The sequence below is a fragment of the Hyla sarda genome, chromosome 1, assembly GCF_029499605.1.
Source record: "Hyla sarda isolate aHylSar1 chromosome 1, aHylSar1.hap1, whole genome shotgun sequence".
Classification (NCBI taxonomy): Eukaryota; Metazoa; Chordata; class Amphibia; order Anura; family Hylidae; genus Hyla; species Hyla sarda.
Window position 1 is genome coordinate 472,100,612 of NC_079189.1, and position 22,184 is coordinate 472,122,795.

At 41.6% G+C, this 22,184-nt stretch overlaps 1 protein-coding gene across 6 annotated transcripts in view; it reads right to left on the reverse strand.

Annotated features, from left to right (window-relative positions):
* Positions 1 to 22,184, reverse strand: part of NOS1 (nitric oxide synthase 1) — a 327,182-nt gene that overhangs the window by 114,740 nt on the left and 190,258 nt on the right. For all 6 annotated transcript variants that reach the window (XM_056536921.1, XM_056536930.1, XM_056536911.1 and 3 more), the window contains exon 2: positions 5,509 to 6,615. In XM_056536921.1, coding sequence (XP_056392896.1) covers positions 5,509 to 6,200 — 692 coding nt within the window. In that variant the 5' untranslated portion in view covers positions 6,201 to 6,615. The remainder of the gene's footprint in view (positions 1 to 5,508; positions 6,616 to 22,184) is intronic.

A 22,184-nucleotide genomic window follows, 5' to 3' on the forward strand; every position in this document is an offset into this window, starting at 1 on the left:
TCACATCACATAGGTGGTTGTATACCCTTCGTACCTGCCATTTCTGCCGGGGATGCACTGTGCTGTTGTTGTTACTGACACGTTGTTACTGACACGTCTTCAGAGCAGCAAAATTTAGACACATAAGTTGTGTATCCTTCATACCTGCCACATCTGCAGGGGGATACATTGCATAGCCGTTGGTACTGACGCATATTCAGGGCAACAACATCATGACACATAGATTTAGGTTTATCCTTCGTACCTGACACCTCTGCAGGGGGATGCACTGCGCAGTTGTTGTTACTGACACTTCTTCAGAGCAACAACATCACCACACATAGGCGGCGGTATACCCATTATGCCTGCCATGTCTGCAGGGGACTAAAATGAAATAAAAGAGCGCACCACAGCATAAAACCACCACTGTAAGATCCAATCAATGGATAAGGTAACCCTTACCAGAGGCGGTTGTATGGGCTCACACACAACAATGGTCAGCATGAGTGAGTGATAAAGCCGGTCTGCAGCCTCCCCGACCATAGGAACAATAGACGGTAAAGACTTCCAGGAAGCGGTGGTTTTCAACAGCGCTGACCAGGAGTGGACACATCAGGTGAGTAAAAGGAAGTTTTATTGGAACAATGCAGCGAGTTTCACAGCGCTTGCAAGGCTTCACCAGGCATCAGGTCACTCTTTTTGCATTGGGGTAGCATCTGCAGTATCACGGAACAAGGTTCCTCCGCACATTATACAGAAGTTAGGCAGGTGGAAGTCAGGCTGCTATACTACTTATATCCCAAATCTCCACAACAAAATGGCTGATGTCTTCAGATAATTGGTATTGTAATTCCAATAAGTTATTTTATTCCTGCACGGTTTTGTGTTTTTGCCCTCTAAAAGCTAACCCTCGGTCACGGTTTTTGGGCACAGTTAACCGGTGTACTATACAGTGTTATGCATATGTGTTATTAGTTTCCTTACAGGAACCACTGAAGAAGTATTTCGGTCACATGTGGAGCCCCGACCACAAATATATTTATCACATATCTTTATAACATCAAATTGCCGAACTAACAGATCTGATCCAATTTCACATTCATCCAGAGTGCTTTAACATTTAACAGCAGTGTTCACTTATCTATACATCTATTCTGCCACTAGGGCCCAGTGGTAGATCTTTATAATACTAGTGCATGTTATAGTTTTATTATCTTTATTTTCCATTTTTTATTGTTCATTTTATGTGTACATGTGTTTTAATACATTTATAAAATTTTCTATGAAATTGAAGCACGGTATTTTATAACATCGTTATGCACCATTTCTAATGGAGGTGTCCTTGAGGTGTGGTTACTACTTCAGATAAACAGTATAAACCAGGTTCCATTAAATATTACAAGTAATCATCTGTCTATCTTTGTAATTCCTAAAAAACATACGGGTTCTTGCCATCTAGACCTGGTAACGTGTCTATTTAAAATTTTGATATTGTGCCAGTAGTGTTAACACTATTTCCTAATTCCTTAACCACACAAAGTAGCATTGACTGTACTGCTTATGCACAAAGCAGGGAACTGCACCAGTCACTTAGTGGCAAAAACACTTTACACCTCTGTGGGCCGTCATGGCTACAAGCACTGATCACACAGGAAGGGCTGCATGACCAATAGCCAGATCAGTTATAATTTTGCTTCTTATGTTTATTGGTCCTATTACATGGTGAGATAAGCTGCCGACAAACAACAATTCTTAAGCAAGGCAAAGTGAAGCGATCAGCAGACGCACAAAAATTTACACAGGATAATATCAGCTTGTTTGGTCAATCATCACTCTGAGTGTTAGAACTCTAAATGTATGGCCCTTAGCCAAATGGTAGCAAATTCATTTGCAGCCTAAGTAATCTGTAATGAGGATTTTGTCTCCTTTGAGGACTGCTCAAGTTTACTATAGCAGCACTATAGCAATACCTTCAAAAACAAGATGCAAAACACACAGTTATATTGTTTATGCTTCACTTTGGTACTCAAAAGGAGGATTAATAGCCCTAAGAATATCCCCTTTGCCCCATCAGTCCACACACCCTATATAGATAGGAGGGTAGGTCTTGTAGTTTGTTCCTGGACAGCCACTGTCATCTGCTCACTCTATTTTTTCTCTCTCTTACTCCAGCCTTAAAGGGGTACTCCGCCCCTAGACATCTTATCCCCTATCCAAAGGATAGGGGATAAGATGTCAGCTCGCTGGGGTCCCGACCACGGTGACGTGAGAGCCTGATGCCACGACTCCGCCCCGTGTGACATCACGTCCCGCCCCTCTATGCAAGTCCGTTACGGCCCCTCCCATAGACTTGCATTGAGGGGGCGGGGCGTGATGTCACGATTTCCCGTCACCTTGGTCGTGAGGCGTTAGGATGAGAGCCTCCAGTGCTGCCGGAAGCTGCAACAGGTGGGTGCTGCAGCCGAGATCCCGGTGGTCCCCAGCGGCGGGACCCCCGCGATCTGATATCTTATCCCCTTTCCTTTGGATAGGGGATAAGATGTCTAGGGGCGGAGTACCCCTTTAAGGCTAGTCTAATAGCAGCTACATACAGACCTACTACTTCACCCTACACACATCCTTATGGTATAACACATAGTCAATACTTTACTGCAAATGCAAAAAAACTATATTGTGTAACTTCATGCCGGGCTTGCTGAAAAAAACTTTCGTACATCCCAACAATGTCCAAGGATAGGAAAGAGCGCCACAGATGTCTAAAATATAACCTCTATTAAGGGGTACTCCAGTGGAAGACAAATGTATTCAAATCAAATCCTCCCCTGAGAGGATTTCTAACACTGTGAGCTAATGAAAAGAGGTATTTTTATAATATTTTTTTGTGGGATCTTTGAGGTACACTTTATTAACTTAAGGACCCAGGACGGACCCAGGACCTAGGGAGGTCCTGAGACCCCCCCCCCATGTTGGCGATCGCTGCAAATCGCTGATCAATTCAGAACGGCGATCTGCGGCAATTCCGGGTCATACGGGTCTCCGGTGATCCGGAAAATAAGTGGGATCGGGGGTTGTCCATACACCCCTGATCCCCCTGAAGGGAAAGGAGGGAGGTGGCAGGGGTGCCACCCTTCCTATCCCTGCTATTGGTCAGTCAGAAGTGACCAACCAATAGCAGATCGGGGCGGGGGGTTTAAAGTTCGGCTCCCCCTTCTGCCCACCCACTGTAGTCAGGGCAGAACAGGGGAACTGTGATGTGACCAGCGGTGGCAGTGGAGGTCCCTTACCTGCGGTTATCGGCGGCAGCAGGCGGCGATCCTCTCCCTGTTGCAGCATGCAGCGATCCTGCTGACTACGGAATCCGGTGAGTTGTTGCCCAGCAACATCTGGAGGGCTACAGTTTGGAGACCTATACAGTGGTTGCAAAACTACCACTCTCAGCATGCCCAGACAGCAGTTTTCTGTGTGGGCATGATGGGATTTGTAGTTTTGCAACAGCAGGAGGGCTACCGTTTGGAGATCACTGTGCAGTGATCTCTAAACTGGGGCCCTCTAGATCTTGCAAAGCTACAACTCCCAGCATGCCCTCACAGCAGTTTACTGTCTGTGCATGCTGGGATTTGTAGTTTTGCAACATCTGGAGGGCCACAGTTTGGAGAACACTGTGCAGTGGTTTCTAAACCGTGGCCCTCTTAATCTTACAACCCCCAGCATGCATGAACAGCAAACAGCTGTCTCGCCATGCTGGGAGTTGTAATTGCGTACCTCCAGCTGTTGCATAACTACATCTCCCAGCATGCCCTTCAGCAATCAGTACATGCTGGGAGTTGTAATTTTGCAACAGCTGAATTCACACTGGTTGGAAAATACTGAGTTAGGTAACAGAACCTAACAGAAGGTTTTCCAACCAGTGTGCCACCAGCTGTTGCAAAAGTACAACTCCCAGCATGCACGGTCTGTCAGTTGTAGTTTTGCAACAGCTGGAGGTTTGCCCCCCTCCCCCCCCAGGGTACATTCAAACGGGCGGGTTTACAGTGAGTTTCCTGCTTCAAGTTTGAGCTGTGGCAGATTCTGCACCGCATCTCAAACTCCTAGAGGGAAACTCACCGTAAAAACACTACACTACACTACACTAACACATAAAGGGTAAAACACTACATATACACCCCTTACACTGTCCCCCCCAATAAAAAAGGGAGGCACCCTGTCTGGGAATCACTGGCATATAATACCCCAATGTCCACCCATATGCAATCCCTAATTTAGTCCTCAAGTGCGCATGGCGCTCTCTCACTTCAGAGCCCTCAGGAAACACGCCGCAAATTTGCTATAAAATGCACCCGTGTGAACAAGCTTTAAGGCATGAACATGTCATGTTAACATATTTCCACCCAGTACATAAAAATACATCATAGGGCAGGAATGGATTTACGCTTGGCACCAGAAAATTTGCGTAATTTTTATGTAAGCCTTATTTCTGTTCAACTGTTTAAAATCAGTAATTATTTTCTCCATTCAGGCTCTACAAATAAATGAAACCTGGTCAGAAAAGCAACAAACCCATAAAAAGTCAATGGGATCTGTCTGGAAATTGGATGGTATGCAAAGGAAACTTTCAGCTCTCTTTTGTTGCCCTGAACAAAGTTTGTGACAGATCCCCCGGAACGAAGCTGAACAGTAATGTGCCCTTAGCCTTACAGTAATGCCACTGAAAACTTTCCACACATTAACTCACATGGTGTAGCCAAACATGGTGAAAACAGCTTCACAGTCCTGCCTTTAGATACAAACTCCTGCTGCTGAGCCAATTGTATTTTGAAATATGTAAATGAGCAGCAAGTACCCACTGGGTGGACCCAATTTCTGCGGGTACCCAACATTTTCATCCTCTACAGAACACAGCACAGTGGCTGCAAATTTAACATAGGAGAAGAAGGCACGCAACAATGAAAATGCTTGGCACTCAAGGTGATTGGCCCCCAATCAGTGGGCACTTCAGCTCATTTGCATATATGACAATTACTTATTGCTCAGTTTACACAATTCTATGTACACGCCTGTGAAGGTGCTGCCACTGAAAATGAATATTTTATTGGCCAGTTTCATTAGAAATCAGACACACAAGAGGTGATGTGTGACTTTTGAATAGAATAAGGTAGATATTCTCATCTTCAAGTGTGAAACACAGCCCATTTTCTCTATCCTCTAAAGGACATCACCACATTACCTCGGCCGTTTCCACTGAAGACCTAGAGTATTTTTACTATTTTCACAGAAACTAGTGAGAGTTTATGCTAAAGTGGATATAGAATTAAACCTGGAATGGAACAATAATAGCTTGAATCCATGCTGACTTTGACAGTACTCTGGAGATAAAGCTGCCAACTCGATCCTGATTACATTTCGCAGGTTTAATATGTGACTATTCCTTTTGGTAAATGAATATAATTACATCCAATGGGGGCTGAGGGATATGATAGCTTATGTAATTATACATACAGTGTTAGAGCTTATTTTGAAGGGATGTCTTACCTTTCAACTTGAACTTCTGCATCCTTCCTTTCTGCTTGGTGACCGTCTCCATTTAACTCTTTATGTGCATTTTGTAGCAAATTTACCACAGGTTCAATCTCTTTCATGATATCATTGTTTTCCGCTCCCCCATTAAGGCAAGGGCTTATACTTATGTCATCTCCTTTGACTCCATCAAGTCCATTCAAATTAAGAAGCTGGTGAACTTCCTGCCATGAAGAACCAGCTGAACTCGTGGCACTGTCCACCATATTTTGTTGGTCTTTACTGTACAGGCTCTGACTTGACAAGTCACTTGACTTTGACTTAGGGCACAGAGGTCTGGTAACTCTAATTGTCTTGGGTGTTCCATCTCCTGTAAAGGTGGTCTCCAAATGAGTTGTGAACCCTTCAGGGCCTCTAAGGATGAGCACCACAAAGGTCTCTGAGGCAATGCTGCGCAGTATTTCCAGGGCAGTTTCATAACTAGCATCTACAAGTGGTCTATCATTTACTGCTAATATAATGTCACCTACCTGGACAAGACCACTTTGCTCTGCTGCCCCGCCTCGAATTAAGTCAGAAATTATTACTGGGGGTTTGTTTCTTCTTTGCTTAACTAGAAACCCAAGACCACCCACCTTTCTCTTGTAGAGACGTACCGATATGACATTGGGTTGGAGCTGTTTAACACTAAATTCATATTCCTCCATGGCAAGGCTCTTCAAAATTTGTTGTGAATCTGTCAGAAGGTTATATCAGTTTCCTTGTCCTACAGTTACAAGGGCAATGTTTCTGAATCTGAGGTTGTAGACTAGCTGATTCCTTAGATGTATAATGAACCCTCGTTCAGTGATTTTCAAATGCGGAAAATTTCCTCTGGATCTCAGATGAACGTCGCTTTACTTCACCTGTCTCATGTTTCTGGTCCTATTTTCAGGAAACTTGCTGTGCAAGCAGCCTATAATTCTGAGGTTTCCCAGGTAACACGGACTCCAAACAAACCTTGGATCTTTCGCAGGAAGTCTGGTAGGCTTTTAATAATAGTTCATTTATAGGTAGCTTAATATCTTAATTCTCAGGCATCCTTGAAATCATGCGTCCAGTCTCCATCTGTATTTTTTGCAGCTGTAGAAAAAAAAGATGTTTATTCTTATTAGTCACATCCTTGCATATACACTGCTCAAAAAAAATAAAGGGAACACTAAGATAATACATCCTAGATCTGAATGAATGAACTACTTGTATGAAATACTTTCGTCTTTACATAGTTCAATGTAACAACAAAATCACAACAAAATCACACAAAAATTATCAATGGAAATCAAATTTATCAACCCATGGAGGTCTGGATATGGAGTCACACTCAAAATCAAAGTGGAAAACCACACTACTGGCTGATCCAACTTTGATGTAATGTCCTTGAAACAAGTCAAAATGAGGCTCAGTAGTGTGTGTGGCCTCCACGTGCCCGTATGACCACTCTACAACGCCTGGGCATGCTCCTGATGAGGTGGTGCATGGTCTCCTGAGGGATGTCCTCCCAGACCTGGACTAAAGTATCTGCCAACTCCTGGACAGTCTGTGGTGCAACGTGGCGTTGATGGATGGAGCGAGACATGATGTCCCAGATGTGCTCAATCGGATTCAGGTCTGGGGAACGGGCAGGCCAGGAACTGCTAATGCACTCCAGCCACATGAGGTCTAGCATTGTCTTGCATTAGAAGGAACCCAGGGCCAACCGCACCAGCATATGGTCTCACAAGGGGTCTGAGGATCTCATCTCGCTACCTAATGGCAGTCAGGCTACCTCTGGCAAGCACATGGAGGGCTGTGCTGCCCCCAAAGAAATGCAACCCCACACCATTACTGACTCACCGCCAAACTGGTCATGCTGAAGGATGTTGCATGCAGCAGAACGTTCTCCATGGCGTCTCCAGACTCTGTCACGTCTGTCACATGTGCTCAGTGTGAACCTCTTTTCATTTGTAAAGAGCACAGGGTGCCAGTGGCGAATTTGCCAATCTTGGTGTTCTCTGGCAAATGCCAAACATCCTGCACAGTGTTGGGCTGTAAGCACAACCCCCACCTGTGGATGTTGGGCCCTCATACCAACCTCATAGAGTCTGTTTCTGACCGTTTGAGTGGACACATGCACAATTGTGGCCTGCTGGGCTGCAGGTAATTTTGCAGGCCTCTGGCAGTGCTCCTCCTGCTCCTCCTTGCACAAAGGCGGAGGTAGCCATCCTGCTGCTGGGTTGTTGCCTACCTACGTCCTCTTCCACGTCTCCTGATGTACTTGCCTGTCTCCTGTCTCCATGTTCTGGACACTACGCTGACAGACACAGCAAACCTTCTTGCCACAGCTCGCATTGATGTGCCATCCTGGATGAGCTGCACTACCTGAGCCACTTGTGTGGGTTGTAGACTCCATCTCATGCTACCACTAGAGTGAAAGCACCGCCAGCATTCAAAAGTGACCAAAACATCAGCCAGGAAGCATAGGAACTGAGAAGTGGTCTGTGGTCACAATCTGCAGAACCACTCATTTGTTGGGGGTGTCTTGCTAATTGCCTATCATTTCCACCTGTTGTCTGTTCCATTTGCACAACAGCATGTGAAATTGATTGTCAATCAGTGTTGCTTCCTGAGTGGACAGTGTGATTTCACAGAAGTGTGATTGACTTGGAGTTACATTGTGTGGTTTAAGTGTCTCCTTTATTTTTTTTTAAGCAATGTATTTAATTATGTTTCATTTAACAGTTTACTGTGGACCACAAGGTAGTATAATAGCCTGACTTCTTAAAGTAAAATGTTTTAATCAGCATCATTCTAAAACATGACTAATGCATCTAACATTACATTATAGTAGGTTTTCATGTATAATGTGTTCCATACATAGTACTACTGTAACAGCAGGGTAAGAGCTAGTATATATGTAACACAACATATGGATGGCAAAGTTAGTGTTCTCCTTGGGTTTGATAGAAAGGAATAAAAAAAAAAAAAAAAAAAAAAAAAAAATATATATATATATATATATATATATATATATACTGTATATACTTTATATTTAGTTATGGTTGCATGTAAGGCTTTGTGCAGTAAAGAATTTTGTACACGTATTGAACTGAACTTATGGCAACATAAATATACTAGCTATGGCACCTTAAAGGGGTACTCAGGTGGGAAACTTTTTTTTTATCAACTGGTGCCAGAAGGTTAAACAGATTTGTAAATTACTTCTATTAAAAAAATCTTAATCATTCCAGTACTTATTACCTGCTGAATACTACAGAGTAAATTATTTTCTTTTTGGAACACAGTCATCTCTGCTGACATCTCTGTTAATTTTAGGAACTGTCCAGAGCAGCATACATTTACTATGAGGATTTTCTACTCTGGATAGTTCTTAAAATGGAAAGAGATGTCAGCAGAGAGCACTGTGCTCGTGATGTCAGCAGAGAGCTCTGTATTCCAAAAAGAAAATAATTTCCTCTGTAGTATTCAGCAACTAATAAGTACTGGAAGGATTAAGATTTTTTTAATAGAAGTAATTTACAAATCTGTTTAAAGGAGATATCCAGTGGTGAAAAACTTATCCCCTATCCTAAGGATAGGGGATAAGTCTCAGATCGCGGAGGGTCTGACGGGTGGAGCCCCCCCCGATCTCCTGTATGGGGCCCCGACAGCCTGCAGGAAGGGGGCGTGTTGACCACGGCACAAAACGGCGGCTGACACGTCCCCTCAATACAATTCGGCAATCTCCGGCTCTGCCATAGAGTTGTATTAAGGGGGCGTGTCGGCCACCACTTTGTGCGGTGGTCAACACGTGCAATCTGGCCAGCGAGCCGGGGCCCCGTACAGAGAGATCGCGGGGGGCCCTGTCGGTCGGATCCCCCGCATTCTGAAACTTATCCCCTATCCTTAGGAAAGGAGATATGTTTTTCACCACTGGACTACCCCTTTAATTGAATTCAATCAATTGATTTAAAAAAATTGTAACATGCCGGAGTACCCCTGGCATGTTACAACTGTAGTAGAGATATTCTAATATAAGCAGAATACACATTTCAGAAAGAAGTCTAATTTATATAATACATTTCTTGACAGTACATGGTGGATAGTTCTTGCTGTGATGTAATGTTTGGTGTTTGCCTGCCTATTGACTCTTCACTGACAGAGAATCTTGTCCAACCCTTTTGTTTTAGTAGAGATAAATCCGAGTCATGGAAGTCTGGCTGCAGCTTACTACTCCCCATCTGATATAGGAAACATGAATGTCCAGCTGTGTAGAATGTTTATGTGTATGAGGAAGAAGGGAAAGATAACTGTCAGGCAAACAAATGATCGACCGGCAGTTAGTGAGTGATAATGCATGACCTTTACTCTGGATCAGTACAGGAACCAACGTTCTAAAGACACCCAAACCCCTCTTCTTCATCCACATCTCATGTCAGACATCTGTCTTTATTCAAGTTTGCTATGTATTTATGTAACAGCTATCAAAACTTAGCGTTTTTCCTTGTGAGCGTCTGTATTATATTAAGTACTACTTTATATGTTAAGACAAAAGGCAATGTCCAGCGTGGAGGTTCAAGCAATTCTTGGAAGTTTATTCAGCAATTAGCCAACATGAGAAACAGGTGACGCGTTTCGGCCACAGTGCGCAGCCTTAATCGTACGTTGGACACGTTGGACACGTTGGACATTACCTTTTGTCTTTGCTGTTACTCTGGATCGAGGGTCCGGTCCTAGTCTCGTGTCGTGGAGTGGGCGAGAGGGAGAGCTGTGTCTACCATTGTTTGCTTTCTACTTTATATGTTATGTTTTTAAAATCTATATTTAGTCCTTCAAGACTGTTTATAACAACTTTTACTCCAGCAGTAAGACTATTCACAGCATTTTATTTGCCAGCTTAGACGATTTCGTCAGATTTAACCAACACTCTAATGAGTTTTGGGGAGCTGCAAGACCCCCGCCTAAGGTCTGTTTGGATATAAATAGGTCAAGCAGGTTAGTGTTTTCTCCCAGATAAGAGTAAATCAGTGGTCAGATATATAGTGGGAGATTTATCAAAACCTGTCCAGACGAAAAGTTGCTGAGTTGCCCATAGCAACCAATCAGATCACTTCTTTCATTTTTTTGAAAAGGCCTCTGAAAAATGAAAGAAGTGATCTGATTGGTTGCTATGGGCAACTCTTTCCCTCTATACTTTTCCTCTGGACAGGTTTTGATAAATCTCCCCCATAGAGTGGCTGCAAATCTACAGCCAGCTTTATACAAAACACTGTACACACAAAGGAAGACATATAGGGAAAATTGCATACGTAGCACATACAGATACAGTAGTATTGCCCATAAAAACCAACCAAAAGAAATTTGAAAATAGGACATTTGGTATCACCACAGTTTTTTTTCCTAGTTCCAGTTTGTGTGAATGTCTTTGAAAGTCCTTAAAACAAGTTTAATAAATGTCAGTGTTCCTGGCTATTGTGCTCTTCCCCATGTTTGTCTCATAGGGGTTTTCTTCCTAATAAAAAATAAGCGTTTGATTTGTAAAGAATCCTCTTTTTTTTTTTTACCAAGATCTGAGAAGGTTTTATTTCTTCAGTACCTCTGAGTATTTCGCGGTGCACAGAGATTGTAACACTGTCATCTTATCATAACCCAGTTGTTGTAGGCTTTCCCTGAAGCTCAAACAGTATACTCATGGGAAAATAACCTCCATCAATACAATTCCCTTCAAAACATTTCATATCTACCAGGGATTGTCTCGTGAAATATTTATATTCTCTGTACAGATGTGAGATTTCCTAACATGCCCATTTTCAGACAGTTGTGGACTACAGTCTATGAACACTTATAGTCACGTTTGGGCATCTGACTATTCAGAGATCTGCACATTAACAATTTTCCAACAAAAAACTGACAGCCTGTTCACTGGCACTAAACCCAATACACAGGATTATAGTGTGGGTGAACTGGATTAAAATGATGTATTACTCACCCAGATCTGTGGTCTGTTTCCGGTGATACTTTGTGTATAAGGGTCCATTACTAATATGTTATTTAACCCATTTTGTGCAATGAAGGCGGTGTTCTGAGGTTCTATGTCTCCATCCTCTCTGCTCCGATATGCCCACCCACCCATGGTTAAAGGTGGGTTGGCATATGGGAGGAGAGAGGGACAGAGGCAGGGAAGTTCAGAACACCGACTCCCCTCTCCATTGCGTAAAAGGTGTTAATTAACATATTAGCAATGGACCCTATTACAGAGTGTATCACCGGAACTGGGCTACGGATCTGGGTGAGTAATATATAACTTTAATCGGTTCACCTGCACTGTAACCCTGTGTATTTAGTTTAGTGAGGGTGAACAAGCTGTTAGTTTCCCATTAATGTTTTCCAATTAGACAGTTACAAATATAGGGTCACTCTAGTTTGGTACACCAGAACTAGCTTGAGATTTTTGGTATAGTTTTACCTCTTAAAGGGGTTTTCTGGTTTAGAAAAGTCATTTTACGTACGCTATTGGGGAATTGGAGAGTTAAAGGAGTACTCCTGAACAAAATGTTTCAGTAGCAAAATTTCTCACCTGCCTGCCTGCCTCAGTTCCAAAACCACCAACAATCTATTTGTTTTGGGGTCTTAGTCCTTTACTTCTTGGTTAAGAAGTTGCACTGTACTACAATTCCCAGAATGTATTGCTTTCCCTCAGATCTTCATCACAGTCCTCCCACCCTGTTTATTTCTGTTTTACAGTGCTCCTGCCAGTTCCCAGCTCAGAGCTGCTGCAAAAAATCTAATTTCCTGTCAGAAGCACAATCAGAGAGGTTGCAGCACCTGCTGCCCTCAATTCCTGTCTGTTCCTCCGCCTGTGGCATTGCTCAGCGCAAGGCAAGGCTATGTATACCCTTCCAATAAAGATATTTCTGTATATATGACAGGGAGATGGTGATGTAGGCTGTAGGGGCTGGTCAGAGGTGATGGCAGGGCTAGGGCTCAGGTGCAAGATCCAGCCACATAAAGAGCACTGCAAAGAAACAATTTCAAAGACCAAAATGTCAATATCCATTCTGTATAAGACATATCTGAAATACTTCATTTTGAAATAGACATTTTCAGTCAGTACAACTGACGTTAGAATAAAGTAAAGAGAATCTAAAGTGGTGATGAAAAGTTAAAAGCAAGTCTGCACCCTCACATCACCAAGACACATCTGTTCAGTACTCTTTATCTACATATATATATATATATATATATATATATATATATATATATCTCAATGACCCTGATTTACTAAGAGTGGAGTGTAGGTTTCTTTGTGGGTTTTAATTCCCTACAATTTATTTTCCATGGTATTTCCTAAGATTCCCTACATTTTCCACTTTCTCTACACTTTGCTTTTTTAACACATGCTCTGATCTGTAGGGTTTTCCTCAGCTGAAATCCACCACATTTTCTGTTTTTGTGAAAATGTCAGGAACACACCCATTTTTCAGTGATCACGTCTCCTTTTCCAAATGGCCACGCCCCTTTTTCGGGTTTTCATAGTAAAATGGAGAGTTAGTCGGATTTTTTCAATTCTGGCGCAAATTCTGGTGCAGAGGGAATTTCTGGTGCACAACCCGACAAGTTGCAATAGTAAATGAGGGCCAATGTGTGTATGTGTGTGTGTGTGTGCCAGCATCACGTCCAAACGGCTAAAGATATTAACACGAAACTTGGCACACATGTTACTAATATGTCAACAACAAAAATAGGATAAGTAATTTAACCCTTATCCACCCCCATTTGCTAGGGTTGGGGTTTTTGTTTAAAGTCCCATACAAGTCTATGGGAAATATATGTTACTGCATAACTTCCAAACGGCTGGAGATATTTCGATAATACTTGGCCACATGTTACTTATATGTCAACTTAAAATAAAGCATAGTTTTTTTTAACCCTTAACTACCCCCATTTGTGAGGGTCGGGGTTTTTGTTTAAAGTCCCATGCAAATCTATGGGAAATGTATGTTCCCACATAACTTCCATACGGCTGGAGATATTTCAATAATACCTGGTACACATATTACTGATATGTCAAATAAAATATATGATAGTTAAATTAACCCTTACCTACACCCTTATATAAAAGATGGGTTTTTAATTCAAGTTCCATGCAAGTATATGGGATTTCCAGTACTTTACTCCACAACCTCCGCTCTGCATCTCCTGGTGAATGTGTCAGTCCGGCTTGAAAGCCACACCCCATCTCACAAAGACACACCCATATTTTAAGTCCCACCCCTTTTACTATCTACCTTTTTGTGCATCTGTCTGGATTGCAAATCACCCCCAGTCCCACAAAGCCACGTCCCCTTCTATTTTCAGCTTACAATATCTTCATCACAAACCAGTCCCACCTGAGGACAGGATATGAGGATGGGACATAAGGACAGGATATGAGGACAGCATATGAGGACGGGGTATGAGATCGGGATATGAGGACGGGATATGAGGAAGGAATATGAGGTCGGGATATGAGGACGGGATATGAGGTCGAGATAGGAGGACGGGATATGAGGACACGATATGAGGTCGGGATATGAGGACAGGAAATGAGGTTGTAATATGAGGACAGGATATGAGGATGGGATATGAGGTTGAGATAGGAGGATGGGATAGGAGGTCGGGATATGAGGACGGCATATGAAGACGGGATATGAGGAAGTATATGAGGACGGGATATGATGTCAAGACAGGAGGTCGGGATAGGAGGTCGGGATATAAGGACGGGCTATGAGGACGGGATATAAGGACAGGATATGAGGTCAGGATATGAGGACGGGATATGAGGTTGAGATATGAGGACGGGATATGACAACAACATATGAGGATGGGATATGAAGTCAAAAGCTTCCTCCTTTGTTGATTTTCTTCCCCAACAGGGATTAGGAAGGAAAAACCGGGCAATGCCCAGCCATTAGCACACCGCAGGCTTTTCCCAGAAGCCTGCGGAGTACTAATGGCCTTTTTGAATCTTCGTTCACACCGGAAGCAGTGCTCCTCCCTATGGAGAATACTTACCCCTTTTAGCTAGTCTTCCGGCCTCTCACCACAGCCAAGCCAGAACACCCTGCTCTGTACTGATGAGGGGCAAACATCCCAAAACAGCTGTTTGAAGATGGGTCTTCTTCCCCTCTGGGGAGAATTCTGGCTTGGAATAAATCCCAATCAGCTTCTGAAACTTCGTAACTGGAGCCAGAGCTGATCTTATGGGCTGCTACCTGAGAAGGTGGAGTGATGAGCTGCTCACTCTGTTTCCACCAACATATCTTTTGTCCTCCCACCACCAAATCCATTTTCCCTCTACTCTGACATGCACATTTACAAAAGAGAGAGCTCGCAGCCATATGATAGTTTTATAGTATTACACCTATGTTATAATATAATGCACAGCAGCTCAGGTCACTTCAAAATGACCTGCTCTTAAGGTCTTTAGGCTGGCGGATGCATGCAAAAAACTATTCCACTCAGACCAATCTAAGGAGATAAGAAAGGTAATATAAATAGCAGATTGAATCAATGGCTGCCAAGATAACATCTCACTTCTAAGGGCATCTTGTTTGTACAGACACAACCTGCCAGGATGAGTCTGGAACACAAATGCAATTGTAAACTTTTCTTTTCTCTAATCATATGACTAAAATATTGACATTGTTGCTGTAAAGTAACATAGATGTGACAAAATTGTTAAGGTAAAATGAAAAGGAATAAGCAATAATTCATATCTCCAATGTTCCATTTTAGATCTATACTGGTTTAGTTTTTCAGACAGGGTTAGGCTAGGTTTCCACATAGTTTTTTTTATATATATCCAGCAGGATGTAAAAGTCTAAGTTCTTCCTTTATATTTTTCATTCCTTTTGAATCCACTTCTGGCTTTGGCTCAAAAACTTCAGTGAGAGCATTTAAAAAAATGCCAGAAAAAAGCCTGTGTGGAAACCTAGCCTTATTCTGCTTTTCTGTAAAGCATGGCTGCCAAGTGAATTGTCATGTAGAAGTCCACATAAGTTCATACTTAGTGAATCAGTATGAGCCATGCTCTCACTTGGAATGCACTACTGTAAGACTGAATCAAATGTATATACAATAGGTACTCAAAATTTAAATATAACAAGGAGATTTGCTATTAAAAGAAAATGTACTGTAAGGGTGTGTTCACACTGAGGGTTTGGAGAGGAATTTCTGCTTATTCCTCTCCAAATCATTCAGCAGTGAAAAACCCATAGCATGTAATTAAAATTCTGCTCCTCAGTTCACACTGAGGAATTTCCGCTAGCGGAATTCCATCACTGAATTCCGTTCCGTATGAAGAATGAACATGTTCGTTCTTCATGCAGAATTCGCGTCGTAACTCCATAGAAGTCAATGTAAAAAATGTTTCAGGCCGCCACACTTCCATGCGGAATTCGCGCGGAAGTGCCGTCTTCTATGCTGCGCTGAAATCCGCACTGATTTCTGTGCGGAATCAGCGCGGAATTCCGTGCGAATTTCAAGCAGATTCCGCGCAGATTACTTGCAGATTCCGCGCGGATTCCGCGCCGAGTCTGAGCAGAAAAAACTCGTTTCTGAGCGGATTTGTTCAGCGCAAATTCCGCTCAGATATTTGTCAGTGTGAACGTACCCTAAAAGATGTGATCAGCTGGTAGCTAAGTGTTTTTGTCTTTATGATGACAGGTCCTTTTACACGGACAATAACCAGGAATGAACATTTGGCTGGTTATACTGCAATCCTGTGTAATTATTAAGAAATAATGCACATTGCTTTACATAGAAGACAATAGAGTTTGGTTTTTCACATTTTTCCTCATAAACCCTTAATATCCATTATTGGGGTCTTTATCTGTGTAACTTATTTTTACGCACCCAGATTTGATAAAACAGATTTGATGTAAATTACTTCTATATAAAACTCTTAATCCTACCAGTACTTATCAGCTGATGTATGCTCCAAAGGAAGTTGTTTAGTTCTTTTCTGTCTGAAAACAGTGTTCTCTGTTGACACCTCTGTCCATGTTAGGAACTGCCCAGAGTAGGAGAAAATCCCCATAGCAAACTTCTCCTGCTGTGGACAGTTTCTGACATGGACAGAGGTGTCAGCAGAGAGAACTGTGGTCAGACAGAAAAGAACAATACAACTTCCTATTCACCATACAGCAGCTGATAAGTTCTGTGCCCTAAGACCTGTATGCAAAATAAAATGCATGTGTTAATATGTAAAATACATTTTGATCTATGTATTACTTTGATCAGTCTTCTGAATTTCTCTCAGAGTCTGGGGGTGTTTCCCTTGGAGCATGAGGAGCTCCTCTCCTACCCCCCTCCTTCTCCCCTGTCATGAGGTCTGCACAAACATTTTCACATTTGCAAAGCATATGCTCTATATAACTCTAATACAGCCATGCATGCTCTATATAACTCTAATGCAGCCATGTGAAACTATATGGTGCAAGGACAGAAGAAAAACCTGCATTTTGTGCTAAACAATTACGATTTTTACTTTTTCACAGCTTTGTAACCAAAGTGCATTATTTTTATAACCCTAAAGCAAACATGTGGAACCTATATGGTACACATACATAAGAAATAAGTTCATAAAATCAACAAAGAGAAACCATTTTGCAAGTAAATAATAGTTTAGCACCTTGCTTGTAACTGTGCATGTGAATGCTTTGAATGCTATCTTCTTAAAGACTGCAGGCTGTCTTGATCGTGTCTGTGCTCTGAGGAACAGCATGGAGATAACAACACCTCCTTCCCCCCTCCCCTCAGAGATTTTGGTTCTTTTTGAACTTTCTGGGTTCGTTTGCAAAATTAAAATGACAGAGACCCCTAGTGGCCATTTTTTTAAACCTGTTTTTCACACCTTTAGCAATCATTTTTAAAGTTTTTGAAGTAGTCTTAAATGGAAAAGTTGTTTTTATCAACAGTAATGCTTTAAATAGAAGTCATTTACAAATTTGTTTATCTTTCTGGCACCAGTTAATGTGAATACATTTTTTTTCCACTTGAGTACCCCTTTAATTCAGTAGCCCGAGAAGTGAAATGTGTGACTACTACTCTTCAATAGTTAGTTATTGATACAAGGGCAGGATAAAATATAGATTCTCACAAGGATGCAGACAAGTCACAAAGTTATGGGGAGAATAGAGCATAAGTATAAAATAGAGATGAACATTCATTCTCTACATTTATCATTCAGTTTTCTCACAGGCTTTATATAATGTGTCAATCATGTATTTATGTGTAGTGCCAAATGGTATTAGATCCGATGGCTGCCTAGCATACCAAGTACTGTATACTACTATATAAGCACTTACACCACTTTAACAAATGATAGAATACTTAACTACACTAACACTAAAAGGAAAGCAGCATCAACATTACTTAAATACTGGAAATATCCTACTAAAACATAGACACAAATACTTTAAAGGGTACCTCTCATCAAATAAACTTTTGATATATTTTAGATTAATGAATGTTGAATAACTTTCCAATAGCATGTTAATGAAAAATATGCTTCTTTCTATTGTATTTTTCCCGATCAGTCCTGTCAGCAAGCATTTCTGACTCATGCTGGAATCCTAAACACTCAGAGCTGCCAGCCTGCTTTGTTCACAGCCAAACAGTCTGTGAACAAAGCAGGCTGGCAGCTCTGAGTGTTCTCCTTTGTGAACAAAGCAGACTAGCAGCTCGTAGTGTTTAGGACTCCAGCATGAGTCTGAAATGCTTGCTGCCAGGACTGGTAGGGAGACCCCTAGTGGTCATTTCTTCAAAGTGGAAAATTAAATAGAAAGAAGCATATTTTTTAATAACATGCAATTTGTAAAGTTATTCTGCATACATTAATCTATAATATATCAAAAGTTTTTTTGATGAGAGGTACCCTTTAAGTAACTAAAAAGGTGCCAGGAAGCGCATGTAAATAAATAATATGGGGTATGACTAATAGGTTGTAAGGCTTCTTTTCTATTGCGCTATGCAGTTTGCCTAGTTATGAACATTATGGGAAGTCCCTCATGCTTATGATGAATGCCACACTTTTGGCCTCTGTTGGGAATATGGTGATCAATGGACCCATTTAACATAACACAGTATTTTGCTCCTGCAATGTGTTTCCTACAGTATATAACACTGGGGCTTTTCTGGGGTACAGTGCATTTTAATTATTGTTGTATACAGCCATTTAAGACCATTGAAATATTAGTACTACTATTCCGATCTTTTCTACAGTAAAATATTCTGTACATACTCTCTATACAAATTAGTCCAGGCTAGATTTATTTGTGAATCTGGATCAAACTGTAAGGACATCTCTCAAATCCTGCATAAAAGGTTCTATAAAATGTTGTACTGTAGCCATAGAGTAGATTACTTCTTGTAGTTATGTCATCATATCTGGAGGAAATAGGGTATGAATATTACATTTCCATTTTAGCTCATAAATAACCTTTTTTTGTTATGTATAACCACGGCTGGTTAAACTGCTGAGTCTGATCCATAGAAATCGATGAGGCCCAAAACCAAATAACAGCATACATTATGAATATATTTTTATTTTACAAGACCTGCAAAATGTCCATCTTATTATAAGCTACAACTATTGTTTTATCTTTTTTTTTTGCCTATTCATGAAATGTGTCTATTTCATATATTTATTTTATTCTGAATATTGGGCAGACTAGAGGGGCTGAATGGTTCTTATTTGCAAACACATTCTATGTTTCTATGTCTAGATGTAAATATTTATGCTTGAGGTTACTCAGTATGAAGACGTTCCTATGGTTCAACATACTGCAACATGTTTAACTTTTGACCGTTGGATTACCAATTCACTTAGTATACTATCTGGATATAAACACACAACAGTGGAATCATACCTGTGGTTGACATACTTGGAGTTGTAGTTCTGCAACAGCTGGAGAGTCACAGGTGGGGTACTGCACTCTGATAGCATCACTTTTGGTTCTGAATTTAGGCATTACTGCTTTTTATTGTATTGTCTTCATTACATGACTTTCCGCTAAGATTATTTAACATGGGGCAAGAGTGGGGACAGCTAGTATTTAAAGGGAATGTATGTATTAAGAAATATGCTTTAGAGAAAGCTCCATGGACAAGGCAACAGTAGACAGCACATTTTTCATTCAGATGCCATTTTTCAGAAGCCATTCTTCAGGAAGATGGGTGCTAAACTCTGACATGAATGGTAGTGGATCCAGTGTTATCTATACAGGTGTTACTTTTACTTTCTCCTGTCTGTACAAGGAAGACAGTTATTATTGGGAAATGAGCATTATAAAACAGGAGGTCTCAGCTTAGTTTTAGCCCTAGTGGCCAGAATGGAAACATGATTCTTTTAAAATATAGATATTAAATGGAACGGAATAGGTTAGAAAAAAAACATCACAAAAAAAAAATCTTAAAAAATATGGTTAACATAAAAGGGGACTCCTCTGTCTATCTCTAAAGTAGTGTTTTCCAAACAGAGTGCCTCCAGCTCTTGGAAAACTACTACTCTCAGCATGCCCTGACAGCCTTTGGCTGTCTGGGCATGCTAGAAGTTGTAGTTTTGCAACAGCTGGAGACAGACTGTTTGGAAAAAAAAATGTTTTAAAGGGAACAAAAGGATCTGGCACTGAAATTCTACAAGGTCAATGCATCATTTGTCGGAGGAGAATCAGGAGGCTTCCTTGCACATTAGACATTGAAATTGGCAGGCTGGACAAATTTTCTATAGTTGTTTCTATAATTCTACGTAAAATGACTCAAAAATAGTACCACAAATACCTTAAAGGTGAAAAACTTTGCCTTGTTCAGTAAACAGCTCAAATAAAAAAATAAAAAGGCTGAAAAAAACTTTCATTTTTTCTTTCTGCCAAACAAAAGTGTTTTCAGCCTCAAAGCATAGACGTAAGTACAGCGTGTGCACATAGCCTAAGGCTTAGTTCACACTGAGCGATATTTCCCAACATATTATTATTTAACGTGCACATTTTTGTCCCTCCCCCCCCCCCCTCATTACGGACGAAAAAGTGCACAAGAAATAAAATGCGCCAGAAAATTTTAAGCAGTGTACACTTAGCCTAATAGTAAATTTCCCTAGCGCGTTTAAACAGGAGCAACAATAGAAAAATATCAGTTTTGAAAAAGTCCATCATCAATGGCATCCAATAGAAGAAAAAATCATCATGTTAAACACAAATCATCTACTTATCCAACTTAATGGGGTGCTCAAGTGGAAAACATTTTTTTTTTATAAATTAACTAATGCAAGAAAGTTAAACAGATTTGTAAATTACTTCTATTAAAAAATCTTAATCCTTCCAGTATTATCAGCTGCTGTATGGTCCACAGGAAATTCTTTTCTTTTTGAATTTCTTTTCTGTCTAACCACAGTGCTCTCTGCTGACACCTCTGTTCATGTCAGGAACTGTCCAGAGCAGGAGAGGTTTTCAATGGGGATTTGGTCCTACTCTGGACAGTTACTAAAATGGACAGAGGTGTCAGCAGAGAGCACTGTGGTCAGACAGAAAAGAAATTCAAAAAGAAAAGAACTTCCTCTGGAGCATACAGCAGCTGATAAGTACTGGACGGATTGAGACTTTTAAATAGAAATCATTTACAAATCTGTTTTACTTTCTGGCACCAGTTAATTATTTTTTTTTTCTAAATAATAGTTTTCCACTGGAGTACCCCTTTGAGAGATCAACCCTCAGCTCTGTACCAGGACTTCTGTACTTACCTGAATGCAGGTACCGTATTTTTCGCCCTATGGGACGCACCGGCGTATAAGACGCACCCTATTTTTAGGTGCAAAATCTAAAAAATTCAAGATTTTGAACCCAATAGTGGTCTTCAACCTGCGGACCTCCAGATGTTGCAAAACTACAACTCCCAGCATGCCCGGACAGCCGTTGGCTGTCCGGGCATGCTGGGAGTTGTAGTTTTGCATCATCTGGAGGTCCGCAGATTGAAGACCACTGCATAGGAGGTAATACTCACGTGTCCCCGCCGCTCCGGACCCGTCACCGCTGCCCTGGATGTCGCTCCATCGCTGTCGCCGTGTCCCCATCGCTCCGGAACGTCTCTGCTGCCGGCCGGGTATCCTCGCTCTCCGTCGCCGTCATCACGTCGTTACGCACGCCGACGCACGTACGCGACGACGTGATGACGAGGAAGGAGAGCGCCGGCCATACAGGGGATCCCTGAACAACACCGAGGAGGCAGGTAAGGTCCATCCCGGTGTCCTGTAAGCACTAACCCGGCTATCCAGTTGGGCTGTTCGGGACCGCCGCGGTGAAATCGCGGCGGTCCCGAACAGCCCGACTGAACAGCCGGGTTAGTGTCACTTTCGGTGATGTCCTGTATTAACTGCGGGTCCTGGCCGTTGATGGCCGCACGGACCGCCGCGATAGGCGTGTATTCGCCGTATAAGACGCACCAACTTTTCCCCCCCAATTTTGGGGAAGAAAAAGTGCGTCTTATACGGCGAAAAATACGGTATTTATCAGTCAATGAATACAATGCTTTAGAAAGGCTTTAGAAGATAGTAAATGTGGTCACGGTGCTCCTATGTTATTTTTTGCCTTGAGAACTAATGTAATTTATGGGCTAAGTAACCTAAGAAAAACCCTACAGAA